The sequence below is a fragment of the Panicum virgatum genome, chromosome 4K (genome assembly GCF_016808335.1).
Source record: "Panicum virgatum strain AP13 chromosome 4K, P.virgatum_v5, whole genome shotgun sequence".
NCBI classification, from domain to species: Eukaryota; Viridiplantae; Streptophyta; class Magnoliopsida; order Poales; family Poaceae; genus Panicum; species Panicum virgatum.
In genome coordinates this window covers 10,307,976-10,328,398 of record NC_053139.1, presented here as the reverse complement: position 1 = coordinate 10,328,398, position 20,423 = coordinate 10,307,976, and the positions used below count along the sequence as shown (strand labels likewise).

Here is a 20,423-nt window from a genome sequence, read left to right as displayed (position 1 = left end):
GCCGGGGAAGGAAGGGGAGCGAACGGTCAAGAGCAGGCTGTGCCACCGCGCTGCGCGTTGGGCTAATACGATGGCGGTGCAGGAAACACATTTCACGAAAACAACATGTGGCGAGGTTGGCGCGATCGGGCTCCTTTTCGTACGACTGATTTTCTGTTGGGCAGGACCGGATCGCGGAAGCACCGATTCTATCTATCAGACCAGATTTTATAAAATGTAATGTAGATTAATTAGTAGGTTTGATTTGATTGAACCATGGAATGCTGGTTTGATTGAACGTCATTTATTTATAGAAACTAGTAGGGTGCGCGTGAAATAATGTTGCAAAAAAAAATAATCACACTAAATTTTAGTTGCAACAAGCATTTTTAAGAAACAATATATGGTGAAAGCAAGCAATGAGATCTCAGTTGTGATGAAAATAAACAAAAAATTTGAAATATAAAAAATATATAATTATAAAAACAAATAAATTGTATGTATAAGGTAGTACGAAGCACGTGCGAATAATTAGATAGATAATTACACATATAGTAGTGATGTTTGGCACATGTTATAGAAAAATGTATTTATAAAATAATTTCATTACAAGAAACGACTACTAAAGAAATTAACCGTGTTTATCAATACTATAGCAATCACTCTATATCAAGCTTATAATGCTTCTCAAACTATGTACCCGTGCGCTGCTACAGGTGAAACGAATTGCCTCCGTAAATATCAACATCCATAGTCATATATTTAGCTTTTCCATAGCATAATTACTACACATGTTAGTTGAATACTGCAAATTCAAACAAAATAGAACTATGGAAAAACTCACTTGTATTCTCTACAATGTAGATAGATGTGCTCTGTGCTGGTGCTATAAAGCTCAAATCTCTTTTTTTTGGCATCTTGTATACGCCCCCATTCTTTAGGCCATAGAAGCTGCAAATCAGAATACTACCTTCGTAGCTGCATCCGATGGTTGAAGGTCAGAACCAGTACGAATTGTTTTAGGCCACGATGACTGCCTCCAAATTCAAGAACTACAATCTGCAATGAGTTTTAAGACATTACATAGTGCACTTTAGAATCGGGCTAGAGGCATACCTTGACGTAATCCATGGGAGTAAATTTTTTACAATCGATCCTCAGTTCTTTGCCTAGAATCATCATCACAAAGTCAATCCATATTGGTTTGAGTGAAAGCTGTTTAAGATATGTCTACAATGGAAAATATGTTGCGGTCAAACACCAAAGAAGACAAAATCTGTAAGGTTTAAAAAGGCACGTGTTTAAAGTGAAATTGTTTAAAAATGATTGGATTGCATCGAACTACCGCTAAAGAGTCTCATTTGTTGCGCGATGGAATAACCAGTGAGAGTTTACATGAGTTTATTTGGAGCCAATTAAATCCATGCACATAGGCAACATTTATTTGCTTGAAGGAAAGCAAAACTTAACAAAATACTCCACCGCTGGAAGAAGATTACGATTAAAAAAGGTAGTGCTAATTTAGGAAAAACATAATGTATGTTTAAATTATTGCAAATAGGAAAGAAGTGGTAAAGCTAATTCCTGTATAAGACAGGAGATGATACTTGCCATGCATAGCTAATTAAATTAAAATTAAAATGTAATATTACAATTCTAATCAAATTTCTCTACATAAGTCTAATTGTTTTCACTGTCCTTCGAGGTGTCGACTTCAATAGGTGGCATGAACTGCCACATTGGGTATCCTGGATGGCCAACAAAGGGCACCGTCAGCTTCTGCCCTGCAGCTTTCGCCTGGGATGGAACAGTGCTAGCGGAGCCTGCAGGAAGGGCGCTGGCATCAGGGTTGGATAAGGCATGTAGGCTGGAGTTGAGGTCATAAGCTTCATTTGGTGCTCTAAACTCTCCTCTAGTTTCAGCTTCTGCTTCTCATCACGACCGCGACCTAAAATTTAGAGAAAGAACAGTTTCATAATCATTTCAGATCACAGGATAAAAAACATTGGAAAAGAAGCAGGTTTGTGCCCCCCAAGAGAATGTTTCCACAAGCAGAGTATTGCACACAACTTGGTAGCTGCTGGGCCATAGTACGACAAGAGAACCATATATACAGTAACAGTACCCTATTATTGAAGGTCTAATCAAATTCCTGATGGATCCTAAAATACAGTGGAGTGGTATGCTGTGAATTCCCCAGAGTTACAAACGGCTGAAGCTTGATGGTTAATCTATCATAAGAAAATGGAGGATTTTTATATGATCAATAGATGCTATGTGCTCCATGGATCATTGGTACTTGTGGGCAATGCATATTTAAAAAAAATGCATGTGACCATAATTCTTAGCTGGTAACCAGAAAGATCTTGGATGAGATGCGCAAGAGTTGCCAGCAATGTGTTCATATGTAGTGGATAATAGGATATAGCCTATCATACAGCGCTGCCAGCCTTAAAAATATCTCATTGTGTAGTAGATTAACATAAAAATACTACTGGTTTTCGATTGGGAAAATCAACCAAATTGTAGTCCACTCCAATCAAGAAAACACATAATTTTTTTGCAAAAACATATTGATGGATCCCTAAATAGTATAGAAAAGACAATGTATTAATGTATTGTATGTAAGTGTTAACAGGAAATAGGCAAGTAACCTTTAGTTCCTTAATCTTTTCTTCAAGATTACCATTGGTGTCCTCGAGCTGCTGCGCTTCAGAGCGAATCTGAATAACCATGCGAGTAGCATCGCTTAGGATAGCAGCTTTGTCAGCTTTTTACAGGTTTCCCTGGTTCCAAGGTTGAGCCCAATTCAAAAAACCTAGCAATCATAAGAAACATTCAAAAAATCAACAACATGGTAATCTATCTCTCATACTCTAGCGTAAGTGAAACTGCATTTATCATTTACCTGTCCCTTCTCATTTTTTCCCTACAAACTCTGAGAACCGTGTTGGCAATAAATTGCAGAAGCGTACCAAGATTGTCAAGGCGAGTCCGGCAAACAGGCATGCCGTGAAGGTGTAGATCCTCTAAACAAGGTCGTTACAGTGTATGAGTATGACCAATCACAAGCTGTCTACAAATCCAGCTTTACCATTTGGTAACTGGCAGCCATGCTATTTATGGACAATAAGCAGCATAGCATATACTGCAGATGTGGAAGATAACAAATTCTAACTTTCAGATCATCTTCAGTCATTTAATTTCTGACATTAAATATACAAGTATGTTATAAAATATTCAACAGATGCAGATTTAAGTAAGCAAATTGCTAAGTCTACCACGTAACAGAGAACAAAAGAATAGAAAGCATTTATCAAACCCATGATATTAAGAAACTAAAAAAAAGTTAGATTGGCTTGTCAACTTAAAAGTTTGCAAATATAATGGGGAAAATGTTAACATCAGTGGTAAAGAGGAATAGAAAATGTTAACCTGCAAAATGGAAACGCTTGATCTTCAGAAACACGGGATCAGAGGAATAACAGTAGCATAACTGAATTTATTATGTGCCGAAAAGTTGAACCAATGGAACACAATAAATCTTTCATCAATAAACGATCAATTACAAAACCAGGCAATCAGACAACTGAGCAACTCTAACCAAACACAACAGCAAGCCAAAGGCTGGTGCTCCCAATAATGCCAAGTTGCCAACCTTGAAGAAAAACATTGTGTATTTTTTTCCAATGAGCTGTGGCCACAAAGTAGTCCTAAATAAAGAACACTTGTTAAATTCTTGACATAGAAGCTAAGCAGTTGCTCTGATTTCACCCTCAGATGTTGTATCTTTGACAGTAGTGACATTGTCCAACCTTTTTTTTTTGCAACAGAGGAGCAGTTATCTCTTATTTGAAAAGTGCGTGTGCAAATGAGTGAACTCTAAAATGCTATATGCTCCCAATTCCACAGCCATAATATGCAACAATGTAATATAATCAATTTAATATGAACACAGATGCATGTTGAGGAATGCTATATCATTTTAACAGAGCCTAATATGTGGACTGCTCACACTGATTCAGAAACGTGAAGAAAACATAGTTTCCCTAAAGCGAGAGAGGGAACTACCTGCAGAGATTGTCAAGCCGTTCCTGTGGGAAGTGGTGGTATCTGGCTTCTCAAGGATGGTCTGTTCATCCCCAGCCACCGGCAATAGGCCATCAGCCTAGTTTGTGGGTGCCGGTGCTACAGCCCGCGGGGGCACCACGCCGCCACCGCCGCCTCCTCGTCGACGACGGCGCGGCGGGAGAGCGGGCAGCTGGGGGCGGCCTCCCCCGCGGCGACCTCCGCGATGCAGATGGCGCAGTCTGCGAGCGGGTACCCTGCGACCACCTCCTGCAGAGGCGCCATCCGGTACACCCGCCCGCCGTCGAGGCTGCTGCTTCTGTTCCGCCACCAGCACGGCGAGGACGTGGCGTACACGGCGGCCAGCAGAGTAATTGAGATTACCGGAGAGAAGGCATCCGAAGGAGATGAATGCCGGGGAAGAGACCGTCGTCGCTGCCGCCCCCGGCCGACGCCATCTCCACGCGATGCCCGCGTTCATCTGCGCGATCCCGTCCCCGATCCGCCTCCATCTCCACGCTCCCTTGCTCAGCGTGCCCGTCCCCGGTCGCGGCACTGCCATCCCCGAAGGAGAACCTCCTCCCTGCGGAGGCAAAGGGCATAGGGGCGGAGGGGGAGAGAGCATGGGAAGGGCGGCACGATGCGGATGGTGCGGATGGGCAAGGAGGAGCGACGGGGATGGAGAGGGCGTGATTAGCGGGGTGGGTTGGGTATCGCGGCGGGTAAGCGGGGCGGGGCGGTGAGAAAAAACGTCCGGGAGGCAGAAACATCGCGGAATCGGTTGTTTCGCCGGGCGGGAATTTTTTTGTCGAGTCTGGTTCAATTAAAAAAATTTACTGATTTGTGGGTTCTTTGTGAGAGAGTAGAGGTAACATTTTTGGTGGGAGGTTATTTCAATTATTTTTGTTCCTTATAGTATATATATAGAATAGTATAGATATAACTGCAGTTGATCATACTGTGCTTGTTTTTTTTTCTCTCGAACAAATCATACTATGCTTGCTGCACGTCTTTAAACAATATATATACTATGTCGCCATAACTAATGAATCATTTAAAATGTCTTATATAGTACAGTATTATTTTTTTAGTCTCTACTACAGTAATTATTACTCATTACTCAACGTGTCATAAAAGGTAGAGAGGCCCAGTTCATCCCACACGCTTCCACCTAGGCCCATCTCGCTTCCTCCCGAGTCTCTCACAGGGTCCCCAGCCCAAGTTCCAAACCCACTACCGGTGGAGAGTTGCGGCCCAACTCTTCGCTCCCATCGGCCATCGCCTCGCTCCAGCGCCCCGCCGAGGCCGAAGCCCTAGCGCGCCGCCGTCCCCCTCCGCCGCACGCGTGCCGGTCCGGGAGCCCTTCCACCCCACGCGGCGGTTCCCCGTCTCGCCCCCTTCCCGTTGGCCCCCCCGATGACGAGGACCAACGGCGCGAGCGGCGGCGGCGGCCAGCAGCAGCAGCAGCCGTCGGCTGCGGGGAAGCTCCCCCGGAAGCGGTTCTACCGCGCCCGGGCGCACAGCAACCCGCTCAGCGACTCGCACTTCCCGGTCCCGGTGTCGCCCGACGAGGTCGACCTCTCGCAGCACTACCCGCGCTACTTCCCTGCCGACAACGGTGGCGGCGAGGAGGCGCCGCCGCCGCCGCCGAGGATCCGCTTCGCGGACGTGGGGTGCGGGTTCGGCGGGTTGCTCGTCGGCCTCTCGCCCCTCTTCCCGGGCACGCTCATGATCGGCATGGAGCTGAGGGACAAGGTAACTAATTACTCGTGCGATTTTGTTTTATGTTTCCCTTGATTTGTCTGGATGCATTATTGATGATTCCAAGCTTAATGGAACTACTCGTAGTATATGACGATAAACAATGCATTCGGCACGATGCCACGACCTACAAATAATAGCGTGAAAATTTCATATACGGCTCGAAGAGGTGTAATGGAAGCTCAGGATTACTATGAAACACATATTATGTTTATATGCCATTAATTTGCAGTAATACATTCCCATGGAGTTTCTGCTACACAAACTTTCTTTAGTTTCTTCATAGGATAGATGAAAAGAATATTTTGCTTCAGCTTCACAGAGGATGTGTAGTTTCAATTTATTCTACCATATCAGAATTGGATTTCTAGCTAGCAAATGACGTAAAAGGTCTTTTGTTTCAGACAGTTCTTTAAGAATTCATTGGATTGAATATTTTGAAATGGCCTAATTAATTCATTGGGTGATATCTGAGGTCATTATTTCGCTTGTCATTTATCCTGGTACAGGTAACTGAGTATGTCAAGGAGAGGATATTAGCTTTAAGAGCATCAAACCCAGGACAGTATGACAACATATCTGTTGTGCGCACAAACTCAATGAAATACATCCCTAACTACTTCAGGAAGGCTCAGCTCACCAAGATGTTCTTCCTGTTCCCTGATCCTCACTTCAAGGAGAAGAACCATCGAAGGAGGGTTATTAGCATGCAGTTGCTGGATGAGTATGCTTATGTGATGGAAGTAGGAGGAATCATATATACCATCACTGACGTTGAGGAACTTGGAGAATGGATGCGGTCGTGTCTGGAGAAACACCCATTATTTGAAGCTGTTCCGGATGAAGAGATAAAAGCTGATCCAGTTGTCAAGTTACTGTCTACTGCCACAGAAGAAAGCCAGAAGGTTGCTAGAAATGGAGGGCAAACTTTCCATGCCATCTTCAGGCGGATCTCCTTACAAGAAGAATGAGTCATTTGGGAGCTTATTAGCTCGTAGTGTACTTCCCTAGATCGTGTTACATGTGTTTGTCATTTTTACATTTTGTAGCAGAAATTTTGCTGTTGAAGGTGTTTACTGAGTAGTGATTTCCCAGTTTTGTCAGATCCGAATGTGTACCTCATCTTTGTGAGCTTTTTAGCAGATAGTTGCGATGAGTTCAAACTCAGATTCTGTCATAAAACCTAAGTTGCAGGCTTGTAAAGTCGATAGCTATGTGCAAGCGCTTTCCTAATCACATAGATACCAGATTCGTTTCTGTCATTGTGTATGAAACCAGAGGATTGTTATAGGTTGCCACACTCATCAACAAAATTGTTTGCACTAATACAGATGAAAACTGGCTTTGTTGTGATTTGTGTGCTCTAGTTCTAGTTTGGCCATGTTGAGATCACTGAGAAATTGATTTCATGTATGGCCGTAGTTTACTTTTGAGTCATGACGAACAGACTACTTCAGAGTAAAGACCATTGCACTTCCAAATTCCAATAGAGCAACTGCAGAGCGAATCTGTCAGACCGCCTGGAGCCCAGAGCATGCGGGGAAATTTTGTCTATAATTCCATTCTTGTTGCTTTTACCTGTTACCTGTATATAGAGTTTTAGACCATTTTACATACGAATTTGGAGTAGAACTAAGAAATAGGGTTAAAAAGAATGAAAGGAACGAGCAATTCCATGAATAGTTGGGCGACCTGTCTTAGCTTCAATGGCTAGCATTTGCTCTTTATTTCACGGCAACGTATCTAGTGCAAACCAAGGACCTCGTGCAAACCCGTGCAAACCTACTAAACAAAGTTTCAAAAAATTCTGAAAAAAATCATGAATGTGCTTCTCAGCTTACCTCATCTATATATAAAATTTCATGGTCAAATTCGTCTTACTCTAGAAGTTACAAAAAAAGACAAATTTTCTGACAACAATAATGGTTCAAATGCATCTCAAATTTGTCTTTTTTGTAACTTCTAGAGTAAGACGAATTTGACCATGAAATTTTATATATAGATGATGTAATCTGAGAAGCACATTCATGATTTTTTTCAGAATTTTTTAAAACTTTGTTTAGTAGGTTTGCACGGGTTTGCACGAGATCCTTGGTTTGCACTAGATATGTTCCCTTATTTCACTCAGATATGTGGCACAGCAAAATCACACTCTGTTTGCTGGAATAAGTTTTACAAGCTTTGCAAGATCATACGACTTGAAATCCCTTCCAAAACATAAGCTTAGATCCAATGCAGTCCTTCCATCCTAATGTGTTCATAGAAAAAACAAACAATAATTCAGACAGTTCAGACGTCAATTTTGGTCCTTCAAAAACAAACATAAAGGGGAAAGTATTCTTTTAAGTAGCTAGAAAAACGAGTATGCATTTGTGACATATTTTGTGAAATAAAAGAAAAATGTAAGTAAATTAAAGGCAACTGCATAGGCCAGAATCCTCCGAGGAAAGTTAATTTTTATGTGCGTACTGCTCATCAGAAATGACATAAAAACATAGGGGCATACCTTGGTTCTTCTTGTCCTATCCGCACCGTTGACAAGCAAGACCTTTACTATATCTCTATTTCTACTCTGTATGGCTAAATGTAGCGGTGTCCATCCATCCTAAATGGAAGAATAATAAAAATAATTTAAAACAAAATCCACACCCCTGAAAATGGTTGAAATTATCAGAAAAGTGTACCCATCAAACTTACATTATCAGCAACATTGACGTCAACCTTGTACTTAATCAGTAACTTCACGGTTTGCAGGGCACCAGCTTGAACAGCATAATGTAATGGTGTGGCTCCATCCTACACATCGGCAAAATGTAATACAAGGGCCAAGATAGAAGGAAAATATTCTTTCCCCGTGGGGACCAAACCAATGTGATAACAGCTAAGTTTGCTTCGCAAGGATTTTCTGAATTCAAATTGAACTTCACTCTAGTAAAATTATGGAATGCCGGTTGACAAGAGATTGTGCCATTACTTACTTACCCTATCTCTAACATGGGGATTTGCCCCTTTTCTTAGGAGATGGCTAATGACAGCCTCTTTCTTGCCTATGATTGCCTTGTGAAGGGGGGTGAAGCCATCCTGCATCAGCATTCAGAAACACTCCCGAAATTAACTCTGCTCCCAGAGGCTTTCTCAGACATAAAAAATGGAAAATCACAAACACATAACTTACTTTATCAAGTAAATTGATGTCAACTCCACTGTCAAGGAGCCTGTCCATGAGAGGTATCTGCAGCGCCAACGCATAACTATGAAGCGGATGCCATTTCGGCTGCACCAAACAATGCAACTCCAGGAGTTAGATTCAACATCCAATATTTCGGAGGAGGAGATAAATCTCCACATTCATTTCAAGCCTGACATGTAACCGAATTGCAGTAGTAAGCTAGCAACGCAAGAAATAATACACCAAAGATAGTTACACCAAGCGAAACTTAACTGATGATATTTTAGTGACATCAGGGGTCTCGTGTTGATCCAAGATAGCCTTCTCTTCTGGCGTCAAGAGGAGCTCGATTTCTAAGAAAACAAAATACTGACATGATAAAGCAGATCGAGAAGCAGAAAAGAAGTAGATGTGTCTGGGCAAAATCGACCGATACCTCTTCGGAGCTCCTGTTCTTGCTGCCGCGCCGCCTCCAGCCTGGAGAGCGGCGAGGGGGACGGGGAACGTGAGCTCCTCCTCCGCTCGTTCTCCTCCTCCACTTCGTCCTCATAGTCGCTCCCGGACCCGTCGTCCGGCTCCTCCCAGAAGACGTCGCCGTTGGAAGAGGCGGCGCGCGGTGGGGCCCTGAGGCCCGCACGCAGCAGCAGCGGGAGGGGGCGGAAGGGAGGCCGTGGAGGGCGGGGATAGGCGGCGCGGAGGAGACTAGCTAAGGAGATGGCGAAGGTGGCCGGAGTGGCGGCGGGTGACGCCGTGGCCGCCCATGGGAGCATCTCGACTCCGGCCGCTGCCTGTGCTCAGGTATGAAAACGGTCGGGAACGGTCGGGAAAACCCTCGACCGTTCTCGCAACTGTATTTTTTTTGTCGGGAATGGAAAAATCGGACGGAAAAATAAAATCGGTATTACGGGATATTGGGAACGGAATCAATCAGTCGGGAGCATGCCGATATAACTCAAAACGAGAAAATACATACAACCACTTCAAACATTTAACTCGATAAAATAATTACAACTATGCATAAATAACATGGAAACAAGACTCGTATAACTAAGAAACACAGGTAAAGTGAATCACGAATTCACAATTCACGTTGGAACACATGCAAACAACAATTCACGTTTCCAACACAGGTAACACAGCCGACTACGATAAATACGGAAATTCCCGCGGGAATTTTCCCGGCTGAAAACGGTCGGGAAAACACCCCAACCGTTCCCGTTCCCGCCCGTTTTGCCGTTTTGTTTTCCCATTTTTCCTATTTTTTTCGCGGAAACGGTTTACGGTCGGTTTAAACGGTAAACGGAGCCGGTCGGGACGAGATTTTCCCGTCCCATTTTCAACCCTAGCTCTCTGCCTTCTTCGCGGGGTTTGCTCGATTGCTCATGCTCGGCTCGGTGCGGATTAGGTGTGCGAGCAACCCTCAACCGCTGGATCGGAACTCGACCGTCTGGATTATCGGAATAAACCCCAGCTCGAAACGAGAAATTTGAAGATTTAGATCTCAATTCGTGAGCCTTTCAGAATTTGACCCCTAACTCACATGTCAATGATTCAGAAACACCCCACATGTCATTGTGACAGGGTGTTAAATTCTAAAAGGCTTATAAATTTAGACCCAAATTTTGAAATCTCTCGCTCGAAACGAAAGGGTGAAAGCTTTTAAGTTTATTTCTGAGAGGCTTTTGGAACCATTCTGTGTGGAAGGATGCAGGGGCTCGTCCTCAAATTACAAGTCTCTTTTGAGCAATAGCCACTACACTAGCTAGTTATACTTTATTTACTAGTTTTTGAAGTATGCTAGAGAGTTGTGTAAAAATCTTAGATGTAGATATAGATCAAGATTCACTAAATAAATGAAATTTCAACGAAATCGCGCCCGGAGGTCTAGGCGATGGCTCTTGCAGCATATCCATGCTTGGAAGTCGTGCATGAAGATGGGAGGCGGCTCTTACTCGGCGCTGGCAGGTTATGTTGGTGGCCGGAATCTACGACGATGATGGGACGCCTATGGAAGGAGAGTGGGTTGCATTGTAATTTCTGTTCTTTTTCAGGATGCTTTATGTAAAGTACCGGGGATGTACCGTGCTAATGTTTTAATGAATTTCCCCTTCGAAAAAAATCAAAATTCTCTAAAAGAATCCGTCTTTTGCTTCGACCGGAAAATGATAGAGATAGATGCTGTCAGAGCATCTCCAACAGATTATCTATCCCTCTCTTTAATGCTAAATACTTATTTTTTTGTAATGCAATATGCTCCAGCAGAAAACCAATTTCATTGATAATACAAAAAAATTAGCAATTGTCAAAACACACATCTCTCTTACTCAAATATAGGAGGTTCCTCCCTCTATCTTATTCTTTAAATAATCTGCTACAACACGAGAAATTTGGGATTTGGCCATCATCGGAAGCGGGTTTCTCTCTTTTGCCATCGCGGAAATGGCTTTCGCCGGTTTGCCATTATCAAACCGTGTCGCACCGCTGGAATGCCTTCGTCTGCTCCTCCGCCATCGCCTCCGTCTCTACGTCTCCTCCCTCAACGGAACTCCATGGGCTCCTCCTCCTCCTTGCCGCCCTCGGCGCCCTGCTCCCGCTTGAGCCCTGCCCCATGCCGTTGGCCGCGCTGGCCGAGCGGCCCCACGCTCACGCTGGCTGCCGACGCCTGCCCCCCGCGCAGTTGGTCACGCCGGCCGAGGGGACCACGCCCACGCCGGCCGCCGTCGCCTGCCCGCCGCGCCGACACCAGCCACTGTGGCTTGCTCCCGCGCCATTGGCCGTGTCGGCCTGGGCGCAGGGCCTTGTTCTGTGGTGCTGATAGAGGTGCTCCCCTGCGAGCCGACGGACCTCCTGAGCTGCACGCCAGGACCTCCTGAGCTGCACGCCGTTGGCGGCAGCGGGCGCCTCGCCGGTGGGCTTAGGCAGCACCGAGGTCAGGGCATGCTCGTGCCGAGGTCTGCGAGCTGCCTGAGCCGAGTGATTGGTTTCCGGAGCTTGCGTGGGAGAAACTGCCGAACTTAGCTGGGACGAGTTGCACGGGGGAGCCGCCTTCTGCTGGCGGCAGTGGAGGAGCACAAGTAGTCAGTTGGCGGAGCTCCTCAACAGGAACACGGCGGAGCTCCTTGGAGCAGTGAGTCCTTCTCTCTATCCTGGGCTGCTTCCTCCCCTCGCTCACCCTTCGCCCCCAATCCCTTCATGGCCATGGCAACCTCCACCTTCTCCCCCGCGCCCCGCCTCCATCAGGCCCCTGCGGGCCGGCGTCAAGCCCCAGCTCTATCCTGGGCTGCTTCCTCCCCTCGCTCACCCTTCGCCCCCAATCCCTTCATGGCCATGGCAACCTCCACCTTCTCCCCCGCGCCCCGCCTCCATCAGGCCCCTGCGGGCCGGCGTCAAGCCCCAGCTCCACCAGTCCACCTCCTCCCCTTACCCGCCTCTCTGCCGCGCCCGTCGAGGTCGCGCCGCCCACCGCGGGAGCCACCTTGAGCGCGCCACCGCCGGAGACATGCCTGTCGAGGTTGCGCCACCCGTCGCGGGAACCGCCTCGAGCGTGCCGCTGCGGGGGACGCGCCCGTTGAGGTCATGCCGTCCAAGGAGTCCGAGGCGGAGCCGGCTCCTGCCGCCAAAAATCCAGGACGCGTGGGAAGCCGTGGGCAGCAGCGCGGCCGGAGACGGGTCGGCGTTAGAGTTCCGTCGAGGGAGGAGACGGAGCAGATGGAGGCGATGGCGGAGGAGCAGACGGAGGCATTCCAGCCGTGCGACACGGTTTGATAATGGCAAACCGGCGAAACTCATTTTCGCGATGGCAAAAGAGCGAAGCCCGCTTCCGATGATGGCGAAATCCCAAATTTCTTGCTACAACACTTGCTACCAAAAATCTCATCATTCCTGTTTAAAATAATTAACAACTCAAGTAGTATTTTCTAACGGCTGATATGATTGCAACAGTGTGATACTAGGTAGAGAGAGGAAAAAGAAAAGTGCCACGATATCCCCCAGGCCAAGGCCTCGCCAAGAAAGAAAAAAAAATCACCCAGGTCAAGGGGGAAACCCCAGACCTGTGTCTGTGTGGTGTCTAGAGAACCGCCACCTCGCCGCGGCGTCGAGAGAAGCGAGAAGGGAAGGGAAAAAAAATGCTCGCCAAAATCGTCGCCGGCCTTGCCGGCCCCCGCCTCGCGCCGCCCCTTGCGGGCCTCCTGCGCCGCGGCTACGCACCCCCACCTCCTCCGCCGCGGCCGCCGACGACCTCGTCATCGACCAGGACCCGCCGCGCGCCTCCTCGCCGTCCGCCGCCACCGCCACCGCCACAGCCACCGTGGCGGCCACCATACCGACCGTCCTGCAGCCGCGCGTGCTCATCTACGACGGCGTCTGCCACCTCTGCCACCGCGGTGAGTGCGAGGGCGAGACCTAGCTCTGGGATTTTGGGGTCATTTCGTTGGCAGCTAATTGGGCGAGCGATTCGCTGTTGGTGGGGACTTGTTTGTTGCGTGTGCGGAGGGCGGCAGATGGCGGCATTGATGGCGGCTTTGCGAATTGTAATGCAGGGGTGAAGTGGGTGATCAGGGCGGACAAGCACGCCAAGATCAAGTTCTGCTGCGTGCAGTCCAAGGCCTCGGAGCCGTACCTGAGGCTGGTTGGCATGGATCGAGAGGACGTCCTGCGGCGTGTGCTCTTCGTCGAGGGGCCCGAGGCCTACTATGAGGGCTCTACGGGTTAGTATTCCCTAATATATTCAGAACATACTGTTTTTGGTTAATTGTGTAGTATGAACAGACTAGCACTGTGTTGCTCGGAGGGTGTTCAGTCCATGATACGAGGAGTGCTGGTAGTAGATTTGAACAATTTCAGCTAGAATGATGATACCACCACTAGGATTTATGTTATAGGTCATATTTAACTCCAGAGAAGTTTTTGTCTATTTTTCTAGTGTTCCATGATACCGTCATGATGGAAACTTGAATTTCTTTGATGTTTCAGTAACATGTGTGTGCTTGTGACATTGATCATGATTTATGACTTCGGGTTACCATTGTGCTTTTTTTTTTCAAGCAATATTGGGGGAGATCCCCACCTACTATTAAACTTGAAAGGTCTTTTACAAGCAAATCACGGGCTACCATTGTGCTTCTTGTTGATACTTATACTTTGGGTCAGTTACAGGGTTCAATAGTTATTAGCGCTGGAAGGATAGCAACATATCAAGCCTTATATTTATCAGTTATCAGTGAACTCATCCAATTTCAGTCAGATTTGCGCTATCGGGTTCTCTCTCTTATTAGAAACATGCTTTCTTTGCTTAAACTAGTGCAGTCACAGCCATCTGCCCATCTTGCCATCCTGCATTAAATTTGAGCAAAGTTTTTGAAGTCGCAATTCTTTATAAGCTTTGCCCCTCATGGCATTGATTAATCTAAGAGTATGCCAAGAGTTCCATATGTTCGATGCATCTATTACAGATAGAGTATTTTTGAAAGGTACTCATTTAGCTAAGAAAAATGACTTCAATTTGTGCTGTCTATATATCTTTGAACTGTGCGGTACTTCACACCAATTGTTTCTCTTCGTGATATGTGCATTATATTTATTTTGGTACTAACACTTTCATATTTTTAACTACAGCTGCACTGAAAGTTGCATCATACCTGCCTCTTCCCTACTCAGTCCTGTGCTCCTTGCTGATCGTCCCCACTCCACTGCGTGATTCAGTCTATGATTACATCGCAAAGAACCGCTATGACTGGTTTGGCAAAGATGATGCATGCATTGCTACCAAGGACAAGGACATTCTTGACCGCTTCATCGGCAGGGAGGAAATTCTTGGTGGTGGTCCCAGCAATAGCTTCTTTTGATAACATCTTTGCCTGTGCCGTTGCTGACACTTACTGTAGGGAACAAATGTAAATGAATAATCTTCACGTCCATCTAGATACTTAGTGGTTAGTTTTCATGACCCATGGAACTTCGGATCCACCCTGTTTAGTCATTAAAAATGATGCATCATACACACCTGCAAGGTTTGTCAGGTCAGGTGTATTCCATTTTGATAACTAGGTGACGTCAACAGGGGATAGAATTTTGAAATATGGATTGGTAATCGCTGTAAGGCATGAAAGTTTTAAGTGCCTTGATATGACATTATCTCTGTTACATCTGCTGTCTCGTATATGACATTTCAGTCCAAATAGCAGCATGCCACATTATCTTGTATGTTCTGTGTACTGATCTGCAGTCGTTTGTACAAAATTGCATAATCATATTTCTTGTGATATAAATCACCGTGGCTTGATGATTGCTTAGACGTTTCAGGATACTTTCTCTATGAATGATGCATAGCGCACCAGATAAGGTTCAGCTAATGATTTAAAATGCTTTCACATAAACTGTAGCATGTAATGCAATGCGCTCAGAAACAAACCATTATGCCGGAAGACAGAGAGCAGAGACTACTTTAGATACTTTCAATAAGGTTGCGTACAATTCACAGCACAACACAAGGGAACTGAAGGACATATAAATGAACAACACCCAGTACGAAGCCTTTTAAGTCCCCATTAAGTTCAGGTACATACAGCTTTACAAAATACATCCGCTACAGGAACACTCAAAACCCACTAAAGATTGCGCTCATGGGGTTCGAGCCAAGGGAATCCAAGAGTGTCGAAAACATCCTTCTCAGTGTGACAGTTGACAATCGCATCCGATCTACCTGCCTGTAAAATTTACAAAAAATCAAATGAAGCTGGTAAAAGGGGATTTTCTGTTTGTGATTATATGTATATACGCACATGCTTTCCACCACTGCCCCGTGTAGCTAGATACAATCCAGTGTCATCAAGCACGTATCCTTTCGAATCTGCTAATAGTCTTAGCCTGCATGGTACAATTGTTGCGCTTAGTTTCAAAAGGGAAAGATAGTTTCCTTTGGGGCCATGGGAACAAGAAAAGGCTATATCTTGAATTTATACCGTCGATTTAGTACATCATTTCCAGTCCATGCAAGCAGTCCACATGCATATCTGTTCCTTGGGTATACCTGTGAACACAGTGACAAACAGTTTTATCAGGGACAATAGCACGTACAATGTCCGCAAATTCAGCATTATCTATGCTGCCAGAACCAGAAAAAATATGTTAATTAATAATTAGAAAAGATCATGTCATTTCAGTTCATATAATTATGACATATAGAAAGGTTGCAATATCGTTGCTTATTTTTGACAAGCATTACAGAACTGAGGATGCACATTGGAAACCTCCTACCTTTAAGTCAATGCGGTGCCGCAGTTCATGCCCAGGATATGTGCAAAGACCAAAATATGTGTCAACCCCACTATCTGATCCCTGTATTTGATTTTAGTTATTTCAAATCTCATAAAAAAAACTTGATTATCAGGGTTGGGATTTTAAAATAGACCAATTTAATGCATCAGCTAAGCAGTTCTCGCTGTCACAGGAACTGCCAAAGATTTGCAGGAGTCACCACTCACCAAGTGGTGGGTATGTTACAACTTACATCAACGCTGTGTATGCTAAAGATAAGATCCTCCCTCAAAAAGTTAATTTCCTTCAGCCGTTGAACAAAGTTGGGCAAAAAACCTACATGACTGAAGAAAAGTTTTAAAGCTAAATAGAACATTTTATTTTTTTCTCAAACACTAAATAGAACATTTTCTGCACTTGAATTTAAAAATATAACATAGTGAAGACTGAAGAGGATAAAGTTTCCGAACTCTTTAGGTTTACCTTTCTCCATCAGGATGAGTTATAACAATATCCATGTCACCACAAGAAGCTTTTCCACGTCTATATGATCCTCCGCAAACAATTATTACCTACAAATGAAAAAAATACACACAGGGAATTTCATTAATAAATAGAAATTGTACTTCAATACATGCAAAATCATAAGCATACAGAACTGCAATAAAATGATGTGAATGCACAAAACAAACACCAAAGAATATTTGTAACAGATAAAGCGTCAAACTATGGCTTCAAAATTGGCGTTTAAACAGCTATTGTGCACTGGAGAACAGATTAGTTCCTCAAAATGGTCTATATAACTCACCCCAGGCAAGATATCCTTCCCAACATCTTGCAAAAGCTTCTCCATCTCGCTAACCTAGACAACAGGGAAAATATGTATCATATTCAAGGTACATATAAGAAGCTTGTAATAAAAAAGAGACAGTAATTTTACATATTACTTACCTCATGCCGGGGGATTCTTTGCTTGATATCATCAAAGTACTTCAATCCAATCCTCTGAGCATTTGTAAGTGACTCATCTTTTCGCAGATCATCAAGAGTACGGTGTCCCTTTTCATATAACTTGAGTGCAGTGGCAGGGCCAACCCCCCAAACTTCTCCAAATAAGCTGATAGTCCGCACCTTCAAGCTAAATTGTGTTGATATTGACAGAGGGTTGACACTTGCAACAATGTTGAGCAAGTCTTGACACTTGCAATGCAACATTTGTTTGACTTCACTATGGTTATGCGCAGAGCGAAGAAAAAAAATTTCCCTGAGACTAGTGATTCACTAGATTCCTTATTGTAATTATGCTTTTGTCTTTTCCTTTCTGCATACTTTTTGATTTTTTTATGCATAACCCGTAGGGGCCTTGCCCTCTCCTGTTCTTTCAAAAAATATATATACTGACAATCATGAACTACTTTGTCCATTACCTTTTCATCATTCTCAAAGTGTTCCAGCTTGGAGAGTTTACCAGTTGTAACTATTTCATTTATCTGCAAACATGGATTGTTGGATTCAGCTAAGATCATGGATATAGAAAATGTAAATATAAATGTAAGCCTCCCAGTTTTTCTTGGAATTGTAAAGATGACATGGTAATCAAACATGCCATATATTCAGCATCCAGTGCTACTTTGATTCTATTTTGAGAAATATAGAATTGGCAAAGCTCTTTTCAGGAACACAAAGATTGCATATGTCTTTTATTAGAACCAGAATTCACATATATGGATTGCACAAGTGACCATGAGATACTGAAAAATATGACATATGTTTCTTTCACAATATTGAGCCTAAAAGTAATTGCTGGCTTGTTTATTTTTTGTAGAAATAGTGGTATGCAGTGAAAACCTCTTTAGGAAGCAATATCAGCTGTTCAAGAAATGGTTGAATTAAGCATACATACATGGTCTTTCAAAGATTTCCCAATGGTAGGGAGGTCTTTAACTTGCTCAGCACTTTCTATTTTGAATGGCAATTTCTCAATTACCGGTATGGCCTTGTAATAGCTAAATGATCTTCTGTCATCTCCCAGGGCTTCAGAAGGAGAAAATGTGATATGTTAAAGCAATCGACTAATGAATAAGAGAATTTCCATGTAAAGTGTCCTTTTACCCCTATATATATCGATAAGCCTTCCGAAAATCTTGGTGATGTTCCTATTCAAGTCTGCCGGAGCATAAATGCTGGGACCTCCAGAGGAGGCTTCCTGGTCATACAATTCATGAGTTAGCATGTGAACTTCCTCATCCAACTAAGCTATACGCAGAAAATACAGATGAGGCGTTGACATAGAGCTTTCTTTTTAACTCTGAAGTCCTCTTGCAATAATGCACTAGTGCTTTCCAAAAAGATAAATGGAAAATGCGGCAGTATTGTTTCAGATATCATATTCAAGTTTGTGAAACTAAGCTCCAAAATCATCAACAAAGAACACAGCAGATCAGGTGAGGAGCTTAGAAAATTAAAGGAGCATGACATATGAAAACAACATAATTCAGAATATAGATGGCATAATAGTTCATCAGATCAAACCTATACCTCGATGTCAAATGTAGCATGAGAACCTACGGTATCCTTGGTATCTCCGGAGCTACTTTGGCTACTTGCATACTGGTTAGGCTTTGTCTTGACACCTGAACCTTTATCCGCACTTGCATTTGAATGCTCCTCCCTATCCTCGTCGCTTGTTCTCTGCTGATCCCCAGGATCCTCAGATGATATTTTGCTCCTTTTCGCAGGCTGCAACCCACCCGAACCTCCATTGCCAGCTGCCTTCTTCGGCTTAAATTCCTCTTCATAGTTGATTGTAAACTTGTGCTCGGGCAGCCTCTCCCCGGACTTGAGGCATTCCTCCAGCCATTCGAAGGACACCACACTCTGCAATCAAATGTCCAATCCATTAAATGGCAATTTGGCGGGACACAAAAATCTATCAATGATGCGAAGCCTCCACAGCACCAACGCAGCAACGAGATCGCCAAATACAAATGACAATATGCGCGCAACAGCTTGGCATAGGATGGTAGGGTTTGTACGCGATAGGAAGGAGGAGCGAGCAGCGGTTACCCCGCGGAAACGGTGGAGCCAGGCGGCGTCGAGCTCCCGGAGCAGAGCCTTGGCGTCCATGGCCAGCACGTGGTTGACCCCCGCCGCAGCGCCGCCCTTGTCGAGCTTCTCCACGACGCGGCCCCCCATCTGCACCAGCCTCTGCTTCCACACCTGCATCGACCGACCCCCAGAAGTCTAAGCGCACAGCCGGAGAAACCCCCAACGCGAGCAGAGTGGCGAATCTTTGGGGGAGAGCGCGACCTCGAGACGGCGGGCCTGGACGCCGTGGGGAACGATGAAGGCGGAGACGCCGTGGAACATTCCGTCGGGGTCCCGCTCCTCCGCCGCCGCCCCCCGCGCGGGCTTCCGCTTCGGCGCCATCGGAAACCCCTACCGCCTTGTCCCCTTGCGGCTCTGTTGGTTTTAGACGGTAGTAATAGAAATTGGATTTGTAGCATCCAAAGATCCACAAATTAGAAATATACTATTAAAATTAGAAATATACCATTAAAAGATCTCTAGTTAGATATTTACCATTGAAAGTTTACACGTTATGGGTATATAGCACTCCATCCACTACAACCGTTAACTTTTTCTTTTCAGTCTTCACCTCCGTCATGCGATCCCCTTCTTCCTAGTTCTATCGATGAGATGGAGGAGGAACACTGTGGAGTCAGACCCGCCGAGGTCGAAGGAGCGCGGGGTTGATCCATGTAACCCCCGTTGCCAACTATCGAAAGGCGTGAGAAACGAGGACAGATCCCTCTTCCGAGAATTCATTTCATAATTTTTGTTCTGAGTCTCAACTCTGTCTCGTACATGGCTTATAGCCGCATCCCTCTGTGGCTCATGGCCCACATGACAGTCTACTATTACAAAACTGAAAATATAACTCGATAAGCTTGACGTCGATCGCGTATTGGTGCTGACGCTTTCTTCCTGTCGATGGCGCATCCTGGGCTATGACATCACCCCCTCCTTGAGTAGCGGCTTGTCCCCAAGCCGTAGCAGTAGGAAACGCCTTCTTGACCACGTAGAGATCCTCCTATGTAGACGAAGTTGCCGGCAATTTGGACCATTTCACCAGTACCTGTGGCACAGCAGAACTACCTTTCTTGACGAGGCGGCGATCAAGTACGAG

The 20,423-nt window shown here is 45.0% G+C and overlaps 3 protein-coding genes, 1 long non-coding RNA gene and 1 pseudogene across 8 annotated transcripts; 2 read left to right on the top strand and 3 right to left on the bottom strand.

Annotated features, from left to right (window-relative positions):
• Nucleotides 1-1,474: 1,474 nt before the first annotated feature.
• LOC120703037 lies at nucleotides 1,475-4,771 on the bottom strand. Of its 2 annotated transcripts, XR_005686727.1 has the most exons (4): nucleotides 4,051-4,771; nucleotides 2,888-3,692; nucleotides 2,634-2,797; nucleotides 1,475-1,927 (listed from the first exon to the last, which is right to left on the bottom strand). It is a non-coding gene; the product is annotated as an uncharacterized LOC120703037 (long non-coding RNA). The 2 variants fall into 2 exon arrangements; XR_005686726.1 differs by having other exon boundaries at nucleotides 2,888-4,758.
• A 520-nt stretch (nucleotides 4,772-5,291) lies between these two features.
• On the top strand, nucleotides 5,292-7,065 carry LOC120703036 (tRNA (guanine-N(7)-)-methyltransferase). The gene is made up of 2 exons (XM_039987046.1): nucleotides 5,292-5,802; nucleotides 6,318-7,065. The coding sequence occupies exons 1-2, from the start codon at nucleotides 5,464-5,466 to the stop codon at nucleotides 6,777-6,779; spliced, it is 801 nt and encodes a 266-aa protein (XP_039842980.1). The 5' UTR covers nucleotides 5,292-5,463; the 3' UTR covers nucleotides 6,780-7,065.
• A 132-nt stretch (nucleotides 7,066-7,197) lies between these two features.
• On the bottom strand, nucleotides 7,198-9,785 carry LOC120703035 (ankyrin repeat domain-containing protein EMB506, chloroplastic-like). 2 transcript variants are annotated; one of them, XR_005686725.1, is made up of 9 exons: nucleotides 9,414-9,785; nucleotides 9,251-9,330; nucleotides 8,984-9,082; nucleotides 8,791-8,889; nucleotides 8,506-8,604; nucleotides 8,315-8,413; nucleotides 7,928-8,056; nucleotides 7,501-7,536; nucleotides 7,198-7,393 (listed from the first exon to the last, which is right to left on the bottom strand). XR_005686725.1 is itself a non-coding variant. In XM_039987045.1 (8 exons), the coding sequence occupies exons 1-7, from the start codon at nucleotides 9,745-9,747 to the stop codon at nucleotides 7,955-7,957; spliced, it is 912 nt and encodes a 303-aa protein (XP_039842979.1). In that variant the 5' UTR covers nucleotides 9,748-9,785; the 3' UTR covers nucleotides 7,464-7,536; nucleotides 7,928-7,954. The 2 variants fall into 2 exon arrangements, 1 of the variants encoding a protein (XP_039842979.1); XM_039987045.1 differs by lacking the exon at nucleotides 7,198-7,393 and having other exon boundaries at nucleotides 7,464-7,536.
• Nucleotides 9,786-13,034: 3,249 nt separating this feature from the next.
• Nucleotides 13,035-15,181, top strand: LOC120703034 (annotated as a pseudogene). The gene is made up of 3 exons (XR_005686724.1): nucleotides 13,035-13,362; nucleotides 13,519-13,686; nucleotides 14,594-15,181. The product of XR_005686724.1 is annotated as an uncharacterized protein YuxK-like (transcript).
• Nucleotides 15,182-15,391: 210 nt separating this feature from the next.
• On the bottom strand, nucleotides 15,392-19,709 carry LOC120703033 (DNA polymerase lambda-like). 2 transcript variants are annotated; one of them, XR_005686723.1, is made up of 14 exons: nucleotides 19,544-19,709; nucleotides 19,301-19,453; nucleotides 18,773-19,111; nucleotides 18,347-18,440; nucleotides 18,138-18,268; nucleotides 17,662-17,724; nucleotides 17,186-17,365; nucleotides 17,043-17,096; nucleotides 16,718-16,806; nucleotides 16,462-16,578; nucleotides 16,235-16,315; nucleotides 15,940-16,007; nucleotides 15,760-15,844; nucleotides 15,392-15,684 (listed from the first exon to the last, which is right to left on the bottom strand). XR_005686723.1 is itself a non-coding variant. In XM_039987043.1 (14 exons), exons 1-14 carry the CDS (start codon nucleotides 19,661-19,663, stop codon nucleotides 15,586-15,588), a joined length of 1,647 nt encoding a protein of 548 aa, XP_039842977.1. In that variant the 5' UTR covers nucleotides 19,664-19,709; the 3' UTR covers nucleotides 15,392-15,585. The 2 variants fall into 2 exon arrangements, 1 of the variants encoding a protein (XP_039842977.1); XM_039987043.1 differs by having other exon boundaries at nucleotides 16,488-16,578.
• Between the last annotated feature and the right edge of the window lie 714 nt (nucleotides 19,710-20,423).

Coding starts and splice junctions, on each gene's coding strand:
- LOC120703036 (XM_039987046.1), top strand. CDS start 5,464: ATGACGAGGACCAACGGCGCGAGCGGCGGCGGCGGCCAGCAGCAGCAG. Junction 5,803..6,317: donor GCATGGAGCTGAGGGACAAG/GTAACTAATTAC, acceptor ATCCTGGTACAG/GTAACTGAGTATGTCAAGGA.
- LOC120703033 (XM_039987043.1), bottom strand. CDS start 19,663: ATGGCGCCGAAGCGGAAGCCCGCGCGGGGGGCGGCGGCGGAGGAGCGG. Junction 17,725..18,137: donor GGAAATCTTTGAAAGACCAT/GTATGTATGCTT, acceptor CCATGTTTGCAG/ATAAATGAAATAGTTACAAC. Junction 17,097..17,185: donor AAAGAATCCCCCGGCATGAG/GTAAGTAATATG, acceptor CCTGTTGTCTAG/GTTAGCGAGATGGAGAAGCT.
- LOC120703035 (XM_039987045.1), bottom strand. CDS start 9,747: ATGCTCCCATGGGCGGCCACGGCGTCACCCGCCGCCACTCCGGCCACC. Junction 9,331..9,413: donor AGAACAGGAGCTCCGAAGAG/GTATCGGTCGAT, acceptor TTGTTTTCTTAG/AAATCGAGCTCCTCTTGACG. Junction 8,057..8,314: donor ATAGGACAAGAAGAACCAAG/GTATGCCCCTAT, acceptor TGAACACATTAG/GATGGAAGGACTGCATTGGA.